At 32.8% G+C, this 13,452-nt stretch overlaps 1 protein-coding gene and 2 long non-coding RNA genes across 3 annotated transcripts; 2 read left to right on the forward strand and 1 right to left on the reverse strand.

The window, feature by feature from the left end:
- Positions 1–1,939: 1,939 nt before the first annotated feature.
- On the reverse strand, positions 1,940–2,788 carry LOC141713784 (uncharacterized). Its single transcript, XM_074517359.1, has one exon. It carries the CDS (start codon positions 2,786–2,788, stop codon positions 1,940–1,942), a length of 849 nt encoding a protein of 282 aa, XP_074373460.1.
- A 4,330-nt stretch (positions 2,789–7,118) lies between these two features.
- On the forward strand, positions 7,119–7,954 carry LOC141711191 (uncharacterized). The gene is made up of 4 exons (XR_012571259.1): positions 7,119–7,266; positions 7,373–7,461; positions 7,665–7,757; positions 7,856–7,954. It is a non-coding gene; the product is annotated as an uncharacterized LOC141711191 (long non-coding RNA).
- A 2,925-nt stretch (positions 7,955–10,879) lies between these two features.
- Positions 10,880–11,283, forward strand: LOC141711291 (uncharacterized). The gene is made up of 3 exons (XR_012571294.1): positions 10,880–10,945; positions 11,032–11,130; positions 11,229–11,283. It is a non-coding gene; the product is annotated as an uncharacterized LOC141711291 (long non-coding RNA).
- Positions 11,284–13,452: the final 2,169 nt, after the last annotated feature.

The raw sequence follows: 13,452 nt of genomic DNA on the forward strand, positions 1-13,452 counted from the left end.
ACATGTTTCCCTAGCACGAACGGATCATTTACAAAACCTAATTTATTCAAATTAACAATTATACATTTACCAGGAAAAAATATAAACTAGGCCTATTTATGATGTTTTTATTCAAATAACAATTATACCTTTTTCCTGAACCATTTATGAAATTCTGCATTTTGCTTGTTTTTAAGCCAGACTTCATCATTTTCATGTTGTTGGTATCTTGTCATCAAAGATGCCATATGCTCGCTGCGAGAAAAATCACTTTCTTTAGTATATTAATCAAAGTGCATAAAATAATGAAATAACACACACTTAAATATCACTAACTTACTCAAAATATGGTCTAATGTTAGTTGTATTTTGGAGAAAACACAAATGTGCTAGATGCAAGTCCTCATCGCTCGGCTTTGTCAATGTCGCACCAGATAGAGGTCTTGCATTCTGCTCATACTTTGCATTTTGAGACACTCCTACGGTAGATTTTTCAAAATTCACCAAACACTCCACCGCCTCTTCGGCAACGTATGCCTCAGCAATACACCCTTCGGGATGAGCCGGGTTCCGTACATATCCTTTAAACGCTTTTAGATATCTCTCGAAGGGATACATCCAATGAAGGAATATTGGCCCACAAAGTTTAACCTCTCTCACGAGATGAACTGAGAGATGGATCATCACATCAAAGAACGAAGGGGGAAAGTGCTTTTCAAGCTGGCACAATGTTTCCACTAACTCACTCTGCATTTTTTCCAACTTGTCTACATTGATCACTTTACTGCAAATTGCCTTGAAGAAAAGGCAAAACCTAATAATTGTGCACCTGACTTGTTTTTGTAATACTGATCAAATTGAGATTGGAAGCAAATGATGCAATATCGTGTGACAATCATGAGATTTCATTCCAACAAGCCGAAGATTTTCCATGTTTACAAGATTCTTAATATTTGAACAAAATCCATCTGCCAACTTCATTTTAAGAAATGATGAGCAAACTGTTTTTTTTTCTGCATGCATTAAGTTCCATGATGCCAACGGTACCTTTTCTTTCTTTCCAGGAGTCTTAGGTCTCAGCTCCGTTCTTATTCCCATTTCAGCCATATCAAGACGAACATATTCCCTATCTTTTGTCTTCCCCGGAATATTTAGTAAAGTTCCAACAAGGGCTTCGCATATATTTTTCTTGATGTGCATCACATCGAGAACATGCCTAACTGGCAAAATTCCCAATACTCAAGTTGGAAGAATATTGAAACCTTTTTCCAAACAGGTCTAGGTTCACCTTTCTTCCATCGTGGTTGCCGTTGTTTCTTTCCAAATACATGGGCCCTTAAATGCTGTACTCTTTGAAAAACCTCTTCTCCGGTTAATGGAACAGGGGCGACCCCCTTCTCCACAGTGTTATCAAAAGCTGATTTCTGCCTTCTATAAGGATGATTACGGGGCAACCATCTTCGATGCCTCATAATCACCATCTTACGGTAATTAACCAACCTAGTAGCTTTCGTTTCATCAATACAAATAGTACACGCATTATACCCTTTAATAACATTTCCTGACAAGTTCCCTAAGGCAGGATAATCACTTATTGTCCATAATAAAATGCCCCTAAGCATGAAAGACTCTTTCTTATAAGTGTCGTACATTTGTTTCCCATGCCACAACTCTTGCAGATCTTCTATTAGTGGTTGAAGGAACACGTCGATATCATTTCCAGGCTCAGTCGGTCCAGATATTAACAAGCAGAGCATAATATACCTTCTCTTCATACAAAGCCATGGAGGAAGGTTATAAATTGATAGCAAAACAGGCCAGCTTGAGTAATCAGTACGGTTTCCATGAAAAGGATTGAAACCATCGGAAGATAAAGCTAATCGAAGGTTCCTAGTCTCTGATGCAAAATCAGGCCATTTTTGGTCGACATCCTTCCATGTTATTGAATCAGCCGGATGCCTCATTTTACCATCCTTTTGTCGCTCGGTGTCATGCACGTCATGTCCTTTGCAATGTGAGGTGTATTGAATAAATTTCGTAATCTTGGTATCAGCGGGAAATACCATAGAACTTTAGCAGGGACCCCTTCAAGTTCATCTCCTTTTTTGTTCAATTTCCATCTAGAGACCTTACATACGTGACAAGTAGTTTGTTCTTCATCTAAATCGCCACGGTATAAGACACAATTATTCGGACATGCGTGTATCTTTTCATACCCCATTCCTAATGCACATATGGTTTTTTTTGCTTCATTGAAGGAAGAAGGGATGTTGTTGCCTTCTGGAAGTAAAGAGCCAAGTAATAACAGAATATCACTAAAGCATGAATCAGACATACCATGCTTCACTTTCAAGTTATATAACTGGACCAGAGCTTTCATCTTAGTGTACCTCCCACATCCAGGATAAAGAGGTTGATGTTCACCTTTAACATGGTTAATGAAATCAGAAGTGTCGGTTTCGTCAGAACTTTCATCAGAAGACATATCATCGTCGTCGTCCTCGTCATGTTCACCCATTCTTGAGGTGCCTTGATTGATAGATTCCGAAGTGTCGGTTTCATTAGAACTTTCTACAGAATTATTCTCCCCGTGCCATATCCAACGTGTATAAGTTTGATCAATACCATTTTGAAAAAGATGGTTTTTAACTATCTGCGCTCTCCATGATTTACTATGTGCGCAGTTTACACATGGACAACTGATTTTTTCTGCATTATAACCATTCTCAAATGCAAATATTAACAAATCTTCCACTCCTTTTTTGAACTCTTTCGTTCTTCTATCCGCTTTTAACCATGACCTATCCATCTTTTAAAAGTCTGAATAGAACCTCAAATTCAGACTAAATTATGAAATCTTTAAATTTCCCCAAAATCTTTATAACTGAACCCTAATTGAAGTAAAAAAGGCATCAAAATGAATTCAAAACAGAGGACTTATATAACCCAAATGCATAAATTAAAGTACTTACCTGTCCTTATAGCTTCTTAAAAATGAATTGTGAAGTCTTTATATTTCCCCCAAATCAATATGAACCCTAGTTCAGAATCACAAAAGAATGAATTCATCAAAATGAATTCAAAAGAGATTACATATAAACCCGACTTCATAAAAGACTGTACTTACCTGTTCAAGTGTGAAAATAAATTTAAAACCCGAGATCTTGATGTCTTGGAATCTTGATGTGACATGGATTTGATATCTAGATTTGAGGACTTGAGGGTATGAGCACGATTTTGAGCATAGATCTGAGAGTATTAGCACGAATTTGAGCATAGATTTGAGAGTATTATGGATTTGAGAGCACATGGACATGGATGAACGGCCTAACTACCAAGTAAATAAATGTGTTCTTGTTCCGACAGATACATATGTCTGAACAAATATATGTCTGAAATAAAAAGTAATTAATAATATGTTTAAGTCTCAACTAAATTATTATATAAAAAATACATGGCTCATAAATTAAAATATTTTGAATAATATTAATTCATTTATTCTCTAGGACCACAATAATTTGGATTTTATGTATTTGAATAAATTAATATAGAGGAATAAATTATATAATTTATTAAAAAATAAATAATCACAAATTATTTTAACGAAATAGTATGTCGGTAATAAGAATATTGAATTTATATTACATGAAAAATTGTGAAGATGTTCTTTAATAGATATTAGTGTAGTTTGAATCGTTTAGAATGTCTTTATTATCATTTTCAATTTCAATATTTTTTATATTATTAGTGTTAAACGATCGGTAAATAAATCATCTAATTATCTTTAGTTTGTTATTTGTTTTTACAACTTGATCGTATCGACAATTGGGAGTTCCGAACTATATATTGTTTTACATAATAGTGTTTTTGAAAAACTATTGCCCAACACTAGATTAAATAGTTGTTTGTAAACTGTTACATATAACTCACTAGCGATAAGTTCGACTTTTTGGAGTTGATATCCCATGTTTATTGATATTTTCTAAATTTGTAAATATTTTCGACGATCCAATTATACGGATGTTTAAATCACCCTTTCAATGATCCAAACATATGGATGTGCTTCGAATATGAATATGATTATCATATACAATATTGATACCTTTTCTAGAAAAAGATGTTCCGATGTGTTTTTATATTAATTGAATCTTTCTTATTAAGCATATTCATCAATTATTCTAAACATTATACTTTAAACCCTATCTTAACCCCGAATAATTTTTTTTATTGTAGGTAACCCGCAGCCGCTACCCTTCAGGTGCGCACTGGGTAAACCCTACGAGTTCACGCAATAGCCTGCAAACCACGTGAACCAAGCTAAACCGCATTTAGGGACAGACTCTAACTCATGAGGCATAATCATAAATTCTCCTCCCCTAGTGATCCTTATATCGTAACCGTAACCCCTTATAAGTCACCTTATCAGTCGACCCTACTTATAAGTTGAATTTACGACTTATAAGCTGATAAGTTAAATGTTAGTAATGACATACTTTGTTCTGAATATATTTTGATTTTTTCTTCTTCATCAACTTTATTTTATAAAGTTATGTTTCAAGATGTCAATCTAATCAAAATTCATTAATTTTAATTAGATGTTGAATTGTTGAATTATAATTTTAGTGAAAATAAATGTAAAACTATTTTATTAAAAGTTGAAAAAGACTTTCATTCATAAGAAAAAAGAATTACTATCGTTGGGATCTGATTCTACTGCAGAATCAGATCCCAACGATAGTAATTCTTTTTTCTTATGAATGAAAGTCTTTTTCAGCTTTCAATAAAATAGCTTTACATTTATTTTCACTAAAATCATAATGCAACAATTCAACATCTAATTAAAATTAATGAATTTTGATTAGATTGACATCTTGAAACATAACTTACTTATCAACTTATAAGTCGTAAATTCAACTTATATTTATTAAATATTAAAATTAAGGACATACGGTTTTAGTTTCAGTTTTGGCCAAAAAATGTCCCAAACCAAACCGTGCTCCACCCTAGTTACAACTCCATCTTTAATTATTTTAAAATTTTACAAAGAGAAACTTAATATCCTTAATTATTAGTTGTTTAATAAATTTTTATTCACAAACGTCTCTGTCAGCGTAATCTATGTTTGTTTATAGTAATATTCTTAATTATTATTATTATTTGTTTATAGTGATATAATCGAAGTCTTCGAATCAGATTATCGAACTTTTAAGGTACCAAAAATTTAACTTTTATGGATTACGTCAAATGTTTTATCAACATATGTGCACTCGCAAACATCGAACATTTAAAAATTAAAAGTTTTACAATAGATTATTCTTATTTTTGTTTTAGATTATAGACAACGGTTTAGGACAAAAAACTCTTGTTGGAAAATATATGAGACAACGGTGTGTGTAAGAAACCATTACACAACTACTATTTAAATAATGTAGCATACGATAACGGTATCCTGTAAGAACCGTTATGTGATAGTTGATCTTACAACAGTTACTATATCTCCAAATATATGGATAATTTATATATATTTTAATTTTTGATTTTTAGGTTTTAAAAAAATTAAATAATAACAGATTTTGTTGATCGTTGGATTAAACCAGATCTGTATCTAGGCCGTTGGTTTGAAGTGAATTTGTTTCATTTTCCCTCTCTTTTAAATTTCATCTCTCCCCTTTATTTTTTAGTATCCCCCCGAAATATCCCCCCAAAAACTTTACTCCCCAACCTCCTTCTTCCCCATCAGTTACTCCTTGTCATAACTCCCCAACCCCCTTCTTCCCCATCATCAGTTACTCTTCTTCACGGCGATTTTCTTCACACAATCTTCTTCCTCTTCTTCACACAATCTTCTTCCTCTTCTTCACACAATCTTCTTCCTCTTCTTCCATTCGATTATACTGGTATGTTTCTAATTCAATTAGAGACCGTAAATCCCTCATCTATATTTGGGGGTTTTTTATTTTTACATGTTTTTAATAAGTTTCTAAAATGCTATTCAATTTATTTGGGGTTTTTTGATTTATTTTAGAACTATAAAACCCTCTTCAATTTATGTTGGGGTTTTTTATTTTTAACTCTATATTTTATGAGATTTAAATGTTGCATGCTCTGTTTGATGGTATTGTGGAGTGTCTTTGCTTTGCGGAATGTTGCATGCAATGTTTGATGGTATTGTGGAGTGTCTTTGGTTTGTTTTATTATGTAAATTTTGCATGCAATTGTGGAGTGTTGAGTGTTGATGATGAAACCCCTGGTTTTAAACTGTAATTATCTCATGATGAAACCCCCGGTTCTTGCTATTCTCTTGTTTTTTGTTCCAAATGGATATTAACAGGGTGCTAATTTCTGTTTGAAATCTTGTAACTGTGCTAATTTCTTGTTTTTTGTTTCATGTTTCTATTGATTTTTGAGATGAAATTACTGGTTTGTTTGTTATAACTATGCAGTCGATTAGTTAGTTGAATGTGCCCTGTGCTACTGTCCTATAATAAATGGATAATTTATCTTTATTCACATGCCGTAAGTTGTACGATTATAAGCTAGATTTTATTGGTGGTTGAATGTTTGTTTGTGTACATCTCTGGTTAGTTTAGGCACTCAAAGTGTGTCATTTTAAGTAAAATTTATAATACGCTTTTAAGTGGGAAAGTTAAGATATCTCAGATGGTTATTCTTTTATTGTTTTTAGGTTCTTTTACCTGTAATGTCTTTGAGTTTTATTGAGTTTACTGTCATGTTAATGTTGTACTTATTCCTTGTTTGTGTACTTCATAGGTTATGGCTACTCCTAAGAAGAAGACCAAGGCAGATAAGGGAAATTTGAAAAAGAAAGCGTCTCACAGGAATGGGTTCAAAAAGACACGATCTTCACCCCATCCAAGGACAATGAGTGTGCTAAGGGCTTTAAGAAAGACAAAGTCCACGAATAGCGAGACCTCCACTCCATTGAGTTCTCCCCCAAAAACTGTGAAGAAGGCCATTTCTGAAAACTTACAAAAGAAAATATCAAAGAAAAGAAAACGAGAAAAAGTTGTTACCAAACCGGACAATACTCAAGGACTAAAACTATTGAAGCGAGGCTGTGTAACGATGCACCGAATTGTGAAACGCAAGATCCGAGGGATCAAACTTACTGTGTCTTTTAATGCAAAAGGAGAGCCATATGGTGAAGAAGGTAAAGAGATGCAATCATATATTGGAGTTTTGGCAAGAACCAAAACCCCGATCTGGCATGATTCTTGGAAATGTGTTCCTAAAGAGACAAAGACAAAAATTTGGGACTGTGTGCAGGTAAAATGAATATAAATAACTTCCATCATTTTAACTTTTATTTTTATTATTTGTTCTTCATTAACTAGCACCTTTTAACTTTAAATTTGTTGGTATATGTACGTAGATGGCTTATGTTGTACCTGAGTCTGCAAAAAAGTTGGTATTCAGATCGGCCGGGGCAAAATGGAGGGAATTTAAATGTCGGCTGACCAAGTACTACATTCTTCCTTATCTGGATCAACCTCAATTTTTTGCACATCCTCCTGCAGATTTTACTTTTATAGAAAAATCACACTGGGACATATTTGTTGCTGACCGCACGTCGCCTGAGTTTCTGGTATATTTCTACTTAGCTTTATTCATTTTAATATTTACTTAGTTATGATCTTCTAACCTTATTGCTGCTTTTTATGAAGAAAATTCATAAAGAACAACAAGAAAGAAGGAAGCTGAGTAAATATCCACATCGAATGTCTCGAAAAGGTTATGCTAATCTCGAGAATGAATGGGTTAGTGAAATGAAATAACAAGCACATTTTTTGCTTCATATTAATTTTACAAGCATGTTTATGTTATTACTAAGGTGATCCTTTACATGTAAATGTAGACTGAATCTCATCCAGATGCAGAGGAAGTAGATCGGTCGGACACTTGGATCCTAGCAAGGATGGACGAAGATGGTAATTTTTTAAATGATGAAGTTGCAGAAAAAGCTAAGGAAATTGTAAGTTATTAATATAATTGTCCATTCTATTTGATGCACATATTTGTGTATTTTTTAATAAGGAACTGAAGTTTCAAAAGTTAAATTTTAATAAATTATATACACATGAAGCCTTTCTATAGTTTATCTTTTTCTATTACAATGTATAATTCGAATTAGTGGTCTCTAGTTTAACTTAGGATTTGTTTGTATGCCTTTAGTGCTAGTAGCATGTTGATTGTATCATATTTAATATTAGTAGTTAATTATATATTTTAATAATCCCCTGTTCACTAAGAGAGTCAAATACACATGTTTATATTGAAAATTGGTTCATAATATTAAATGTCTAGATTTTGTATTCTGTGTTGGTTAATATTTTATTTTAATATTTTTTTATCCTTGGATTAGTTTGTCAATGAATGTACTTACTAGGTCCCCTGTACCACCAAGTAAACTAAGTTGTCTCTTGTGCTTGCAATTGAATCTATTAAATTAAATATATTAAAGGATGAATGTGCTTATAACTAGTAAAAACAAATTGGTGTTAGTTGTGTAATATTTTAATTAAAGGATGAATGTGCTTAAAGGATGTATGTGCTTATGGTGAAAAATGTTACTGAATTTTTTGTAGAAAAAGATGAAGGAGGAGGTTAAGGAAGGAAAGCTTAAAGTTGAAGGTACTAATGATGTGTTAACAATGGCGCTCGGTAAGCCTGAGCACGGAGGCAGAGTACGTGGTCAGGGAATTCATGTGAAGCAGTCGGTTTATTTTGATCTTCCGAGGGAAAAAAAAGCGAGGACAGTGGAAGAAAGGGTACGTGAGGCAATTCAAAAGTACATGGCAGAGGAGACTCCAAAAATTATTAAAGAGAGAGATGCATTTTGGGCTGCTGAATTTGAAAAATACAATGCACATTCATCGAAAAATGGTGTACAATATGATGGTAGTCCGAAACCAAATTCCCAGCAGGCAAGCTGTCACTCTAAGGGTGGGGTTGATGTGGATGTGGATGTGGCTGTAGGTGATCATAAAAATGTGACATTGATAGATAATTTGTTTGTGGATTTAGCGGTGGAGCTTGAGGATAATAAAAAGGTGGCAGGTGAGGATGATAATGGAAGGGCTGTTGAGGAAATGAAAGTGGATTCTTCAGGTGGTTCTGTATGCCGATTGGCTGTTGGATCGTTGAGCAACATTGTTGCTTGTGCAACAATTGATGAAGTACGCATTTCCGAAGGACATGAGAAGACTATCCATGGAGTAAGTCTTGGAGAAAAGAATGCAAGGGTGTCTATCACTAAAGTCATTCAAGGAGATGCTAAGATTCCCTTCCCTATCGGGGATGAAATTTTGACTGTTCAAGAAGCCATGGGAACTTTTATTGCATGGCCGAGAAACATGATAATTGCAGGAAACAATAGCAGTACTTTTCATGTTTTGGCCGCCAAGGTCAGAATGCTTTTTTAGTATGGTTAATATATGTACTATGTGTTTGTTTAGTCTGTTTTTTTAATTATTTTTATTTGCAATTATTTTAGAAAACCAAGAAAGCCCGTGCTAAGAAAATGAAGAAGACGTATAAAGTAATTGAAGATGTTGAACCAGAGCTTGTTGTTCAAATTGGTCCGAATTATCCTTCTACAATGAAATGTTTGTGGACATGGGCAAAGGAAGCCTTGAGTGGTGGCCGAACAATTTCTTTTGAGCTAAGAAAAGAAGCATTTGGCTTTACAAAGAAGCAAATCATGTTCTTATCTGATATACATGCAGTGTGCTCTGGCGGTGAAATGGCCGGCTCTGTCATTTGCCTTTTTATTCATAAGCTTTTCATTCAAAGTTTTTTTTCGGAGTATATAGCCTTGGAATAAATATGACAATCTTTACTAAGGACTGCTTAATTTAATTTGTAGCTTCTTGAATGAATATGTGAAGAAGCATAAGATGGTCAACATGATTAGCTTTGTAGATCCAGGCACAATCGGTGCCATTGGATGTGGCAGTGCAGTGCAGAGGTCGCGTGAATTGTGTACAAGATTTAAAGATTCTAGGAAAGGGCAGCATTTTCTCCTGCCGTACAATGATGTGTAAGTATTTTTACTATCCCAAGCTATTAAGCTGTTAAGCCTTGCCAGTTTTTTATTAATTTTTTCAAGAATTTAGCTTTAATTTTGTAAGGAATGGGTTCAATTGTATAGTTAAACTCGATAATATTTGTTGAAATTTATATTAATTGCATTGGTTCAGTATAAACAGTAATCAAATGCCTTGACAGTTTTGAAGTTAATATAAAAGTAATCAAATGGCTTACAGTATTTAATTGATTTTGTTATTAGATGTTAGGTTTGTTTCTCAGACAGGGGAAATTGTATAGTTCAACCTCATAATATTTCAAGTTCAAATTTGATGATAATTGTATAGGTTCAGTTTTAAAGTTGATTTATTTACTGGAATTTAAATTTTATCAGTATGAGCCTTCAATTTTTGATGTTATACCTGATCATGTTTATTACAGTAAATTACACTCTACTAGTATCACATTTTAGATTATTTTTCACAAATAGTGAGTTTAAATAATTTTTAGGTTGATTTTAATTCAATAGAAATGTAATTTTTTTTTATGATATTTAAGTTGTTTGAGTGACAAAAAAGCATCAAATTTAGGCTTTACTATTTAACAAGCACCTCTGTTTATTTTTTGTAGCAACCACTGGACCCTGACAGTTGTCAATCCAGACGCAGAGGTAGTCTACTATATGGACCCTCTTAAACGCCGAATTGCAAATGGAGAATGGGTGGATGTTGTCGACAAGTAAGAGTTCACGTTATAAAATTTGATTATTAAGTCTTAACTTATAAATCTTGTCCGACCATATTTTGTAGTGGTTATTTTGTGTTTTGATATATCTCGTTTTGGTTGCAGTGCCATTAAAATGTACAAGGAGGATTTGAAAAAGGTTCCGAAGAAGAAAGTATTGTGGGAGAACATGGCGGTATTTATTTATTTTTGTGATCATATATTAATTATGTTATTAAAGGAGACTGGATATTTTAAATGATTTTTTGTTTGATATTTTAGGGAGTTCCAGTGCAAACCGGGAACAAGGATTGTGGCCTGTTTGTGATGCGATACATGATGGAAATCATTCATGATAAGGAGCTGGACTTTGCTAATAAGGTGACAATTGACTATCTATGGGCCTTTTCATCCACTTTGTATTTACTCTTATAAGGGCAGAACATGTTACTTATACAAAATTTTGGATCATATTTCAGTGGCTGCGTAGATCAAACCTGGTTTACACTGAGGATGACATCAACGAGATCAGGGTTGAGTTTGCAAAATATTTTATGAAACATTAGTGCAAGCTAGGTCCTCGCCTTTCTTTTCTTTTGAACTTATCGTAAACTGGATGTTTTATGTATGTAGTTGGTGACAAGTAGACTCGTTTGAACTTATCGTATGTTGACAAGTAGACTCGTTTGAACTTATCGTATGTTGACAAGTAGACTCGTTTGAACTTATCAGTAAAGTGGATGTTTTATGTATGTAGTTGGTGATAAGTAGACTTGCGATAATGTATTTTGTGTTCGGTGGATTGCTGGTAGTTTGGTAGGTAGATCTGGTTGTTTTGGATTGTTGAACGGATGGATTATGGTATGGTATGGATTATGGTATGGTAGTGAATTGGTTTTGTTTTGGCGGGGGCCTAGATTATGGTATGATTTTGTTTTGGATTATGGTATGGATTATGGTATTTTTATTTTGGCAGGGGACTAATTTTTGTGGTTTTTTATGCAGCTGGTTTTAATTAAATATGAAATTGATATGCAAAATGCATATACCTAATAAGATAATGGTTTTTCAAACTGTCTATTACTTAGTAAACTGTTGTGTTACAAATATTCTTCAATGGTTCCCGAAAAGTAATTCGTTATCTCTTTTGCATTATAACACCACCCTAAAACTGTTGTCTAAAAGATACTTATATTACTACCTCTAAAAATAACTGTTGTTGTTCTATTATATAAATAATCGATGGATAAAATAACTGTTGTTTGGAAAAGATATTTAAAATTGGAAAGAAAATTTAGAACTTTCTCTTGACGTAAATAAATCGTTGTTTATTACTAAGAAAACTGTCCTGTTAAAAATGTTCCAACAATTGTTTTTCTAAAACAACCGTTGTGTCATCGAGATTGTAACCAGTGTTGAACACTGTTGTTGAATCTCCCTTATTACAACAGTATTAATAACCGTTGTCCAACCTTCGATCACACGAGTGTTGGATAGACAACGGAAAAACTACCTTTCAGACAACGAAAAAAAACAGTTGTATGATTGCAAAAATGTTAGTAGTGTATTCCTAACAAAATTATACCTCATTTCGGCTATTATAGTATAGTATAGATTTATATTCGAGTCCATATATAGTTCGAGTAGTAGTTTTTCACTCGAATTGTATTGCTCAAAAATCTAATTGTTATTAGTGGTTAGTGATGAGTTCAAAAATTAGGGTTTGCATTGCAAGGGAATAGTGTAAAATCGACCACTATAAAAATTGGGCTTATAAAAGAGACTGCACAAAAAAAATGGTCAGTTTTAACCATTAAAAAATTGAAACGATGTCGTCGTTGATATGGAAACCATAAAATGACTATCAAGATATGGTCAATTATATTATTGGATCTTGTAATTTATAATGATCGATAATTTTAAAATTCAGCAAGTAGGGACGATATGAAACTGTAATTTATAATGATCGATAATTTTAGTATCCGGGTCGAACATAATTAAAATCTAGATTTTTACTAATTACTTTCTGAATTGTATATTTATTTTTTAGCACAATATGTTATTATTTAAGTATTACTTAATATTTGATAATGAATTATAGTTGGATGTAACTTTTCATAACACATCTTTGGCCATTCAGGTAAGTGTCCACTTTAAAAAAATCCTTAATTTTTTAAGGCATATAATTTATATAATTTTGTTGTGAACTTGTATCCAAAATATTATTTAGTGCTAGTAAGTTAAACTTCCTTGAAATCAAATTATAAATACAACTCACAGTAAAAAAAGAATTTGTATAATATGTCCAAATTAATAGGTTACTTTACAAATATATCCCATCTATTCTACCAATTATTAAAAATATTTCAAGGTAAAATTTTAACTCTTATATAACTCAAATAAATACAAGTAATTATATTTTTTTGTACTTAAATTGACTAAAAGGTCCCCATAATATAATATATGTGGTAATAGAATTTAATTATATCCACACTTTTGAATTAATTTTCTTGTGAGAGTTTGAGTGTAATACTTGGGTGACTTAAAATTGGACGTAGTAAGATCTGATCATAAAATATGTTGTTAGTCAGTTAGTTTTTGTTGATTTGAAACTAGAAATATGATGTTGTCATGTGACCTTAGACATAGCCTTATTATAATCTTACTATTGCTTAACCAAAAAAAAGTAATATAAAAATATTG

This window comes from Apium graveolens, chromosome 3 (genome assembly GCF_009905375.1).
Source record: "Apium graveolens cultivar Ventura chromosome 3, ASM990537v1, whole genome shotgun sequence".
Lineage (NCBI taxonomy): Eukaryota > Viridiplantae > Streptophyta > Magnoliopsida > Apiales > Apiaceae > Apium > Apium graveolens.

Bases quoted from the DNA above. Each gene is read 5' to 3' on its own strand.
- LOC141713784 (XM_074517359.1), bottom strand. From the start codon at position 2,788: ATGGATAGGTCATGGTTAAAAGCGGATAGAAGAACGAAAGAGTTCAAA.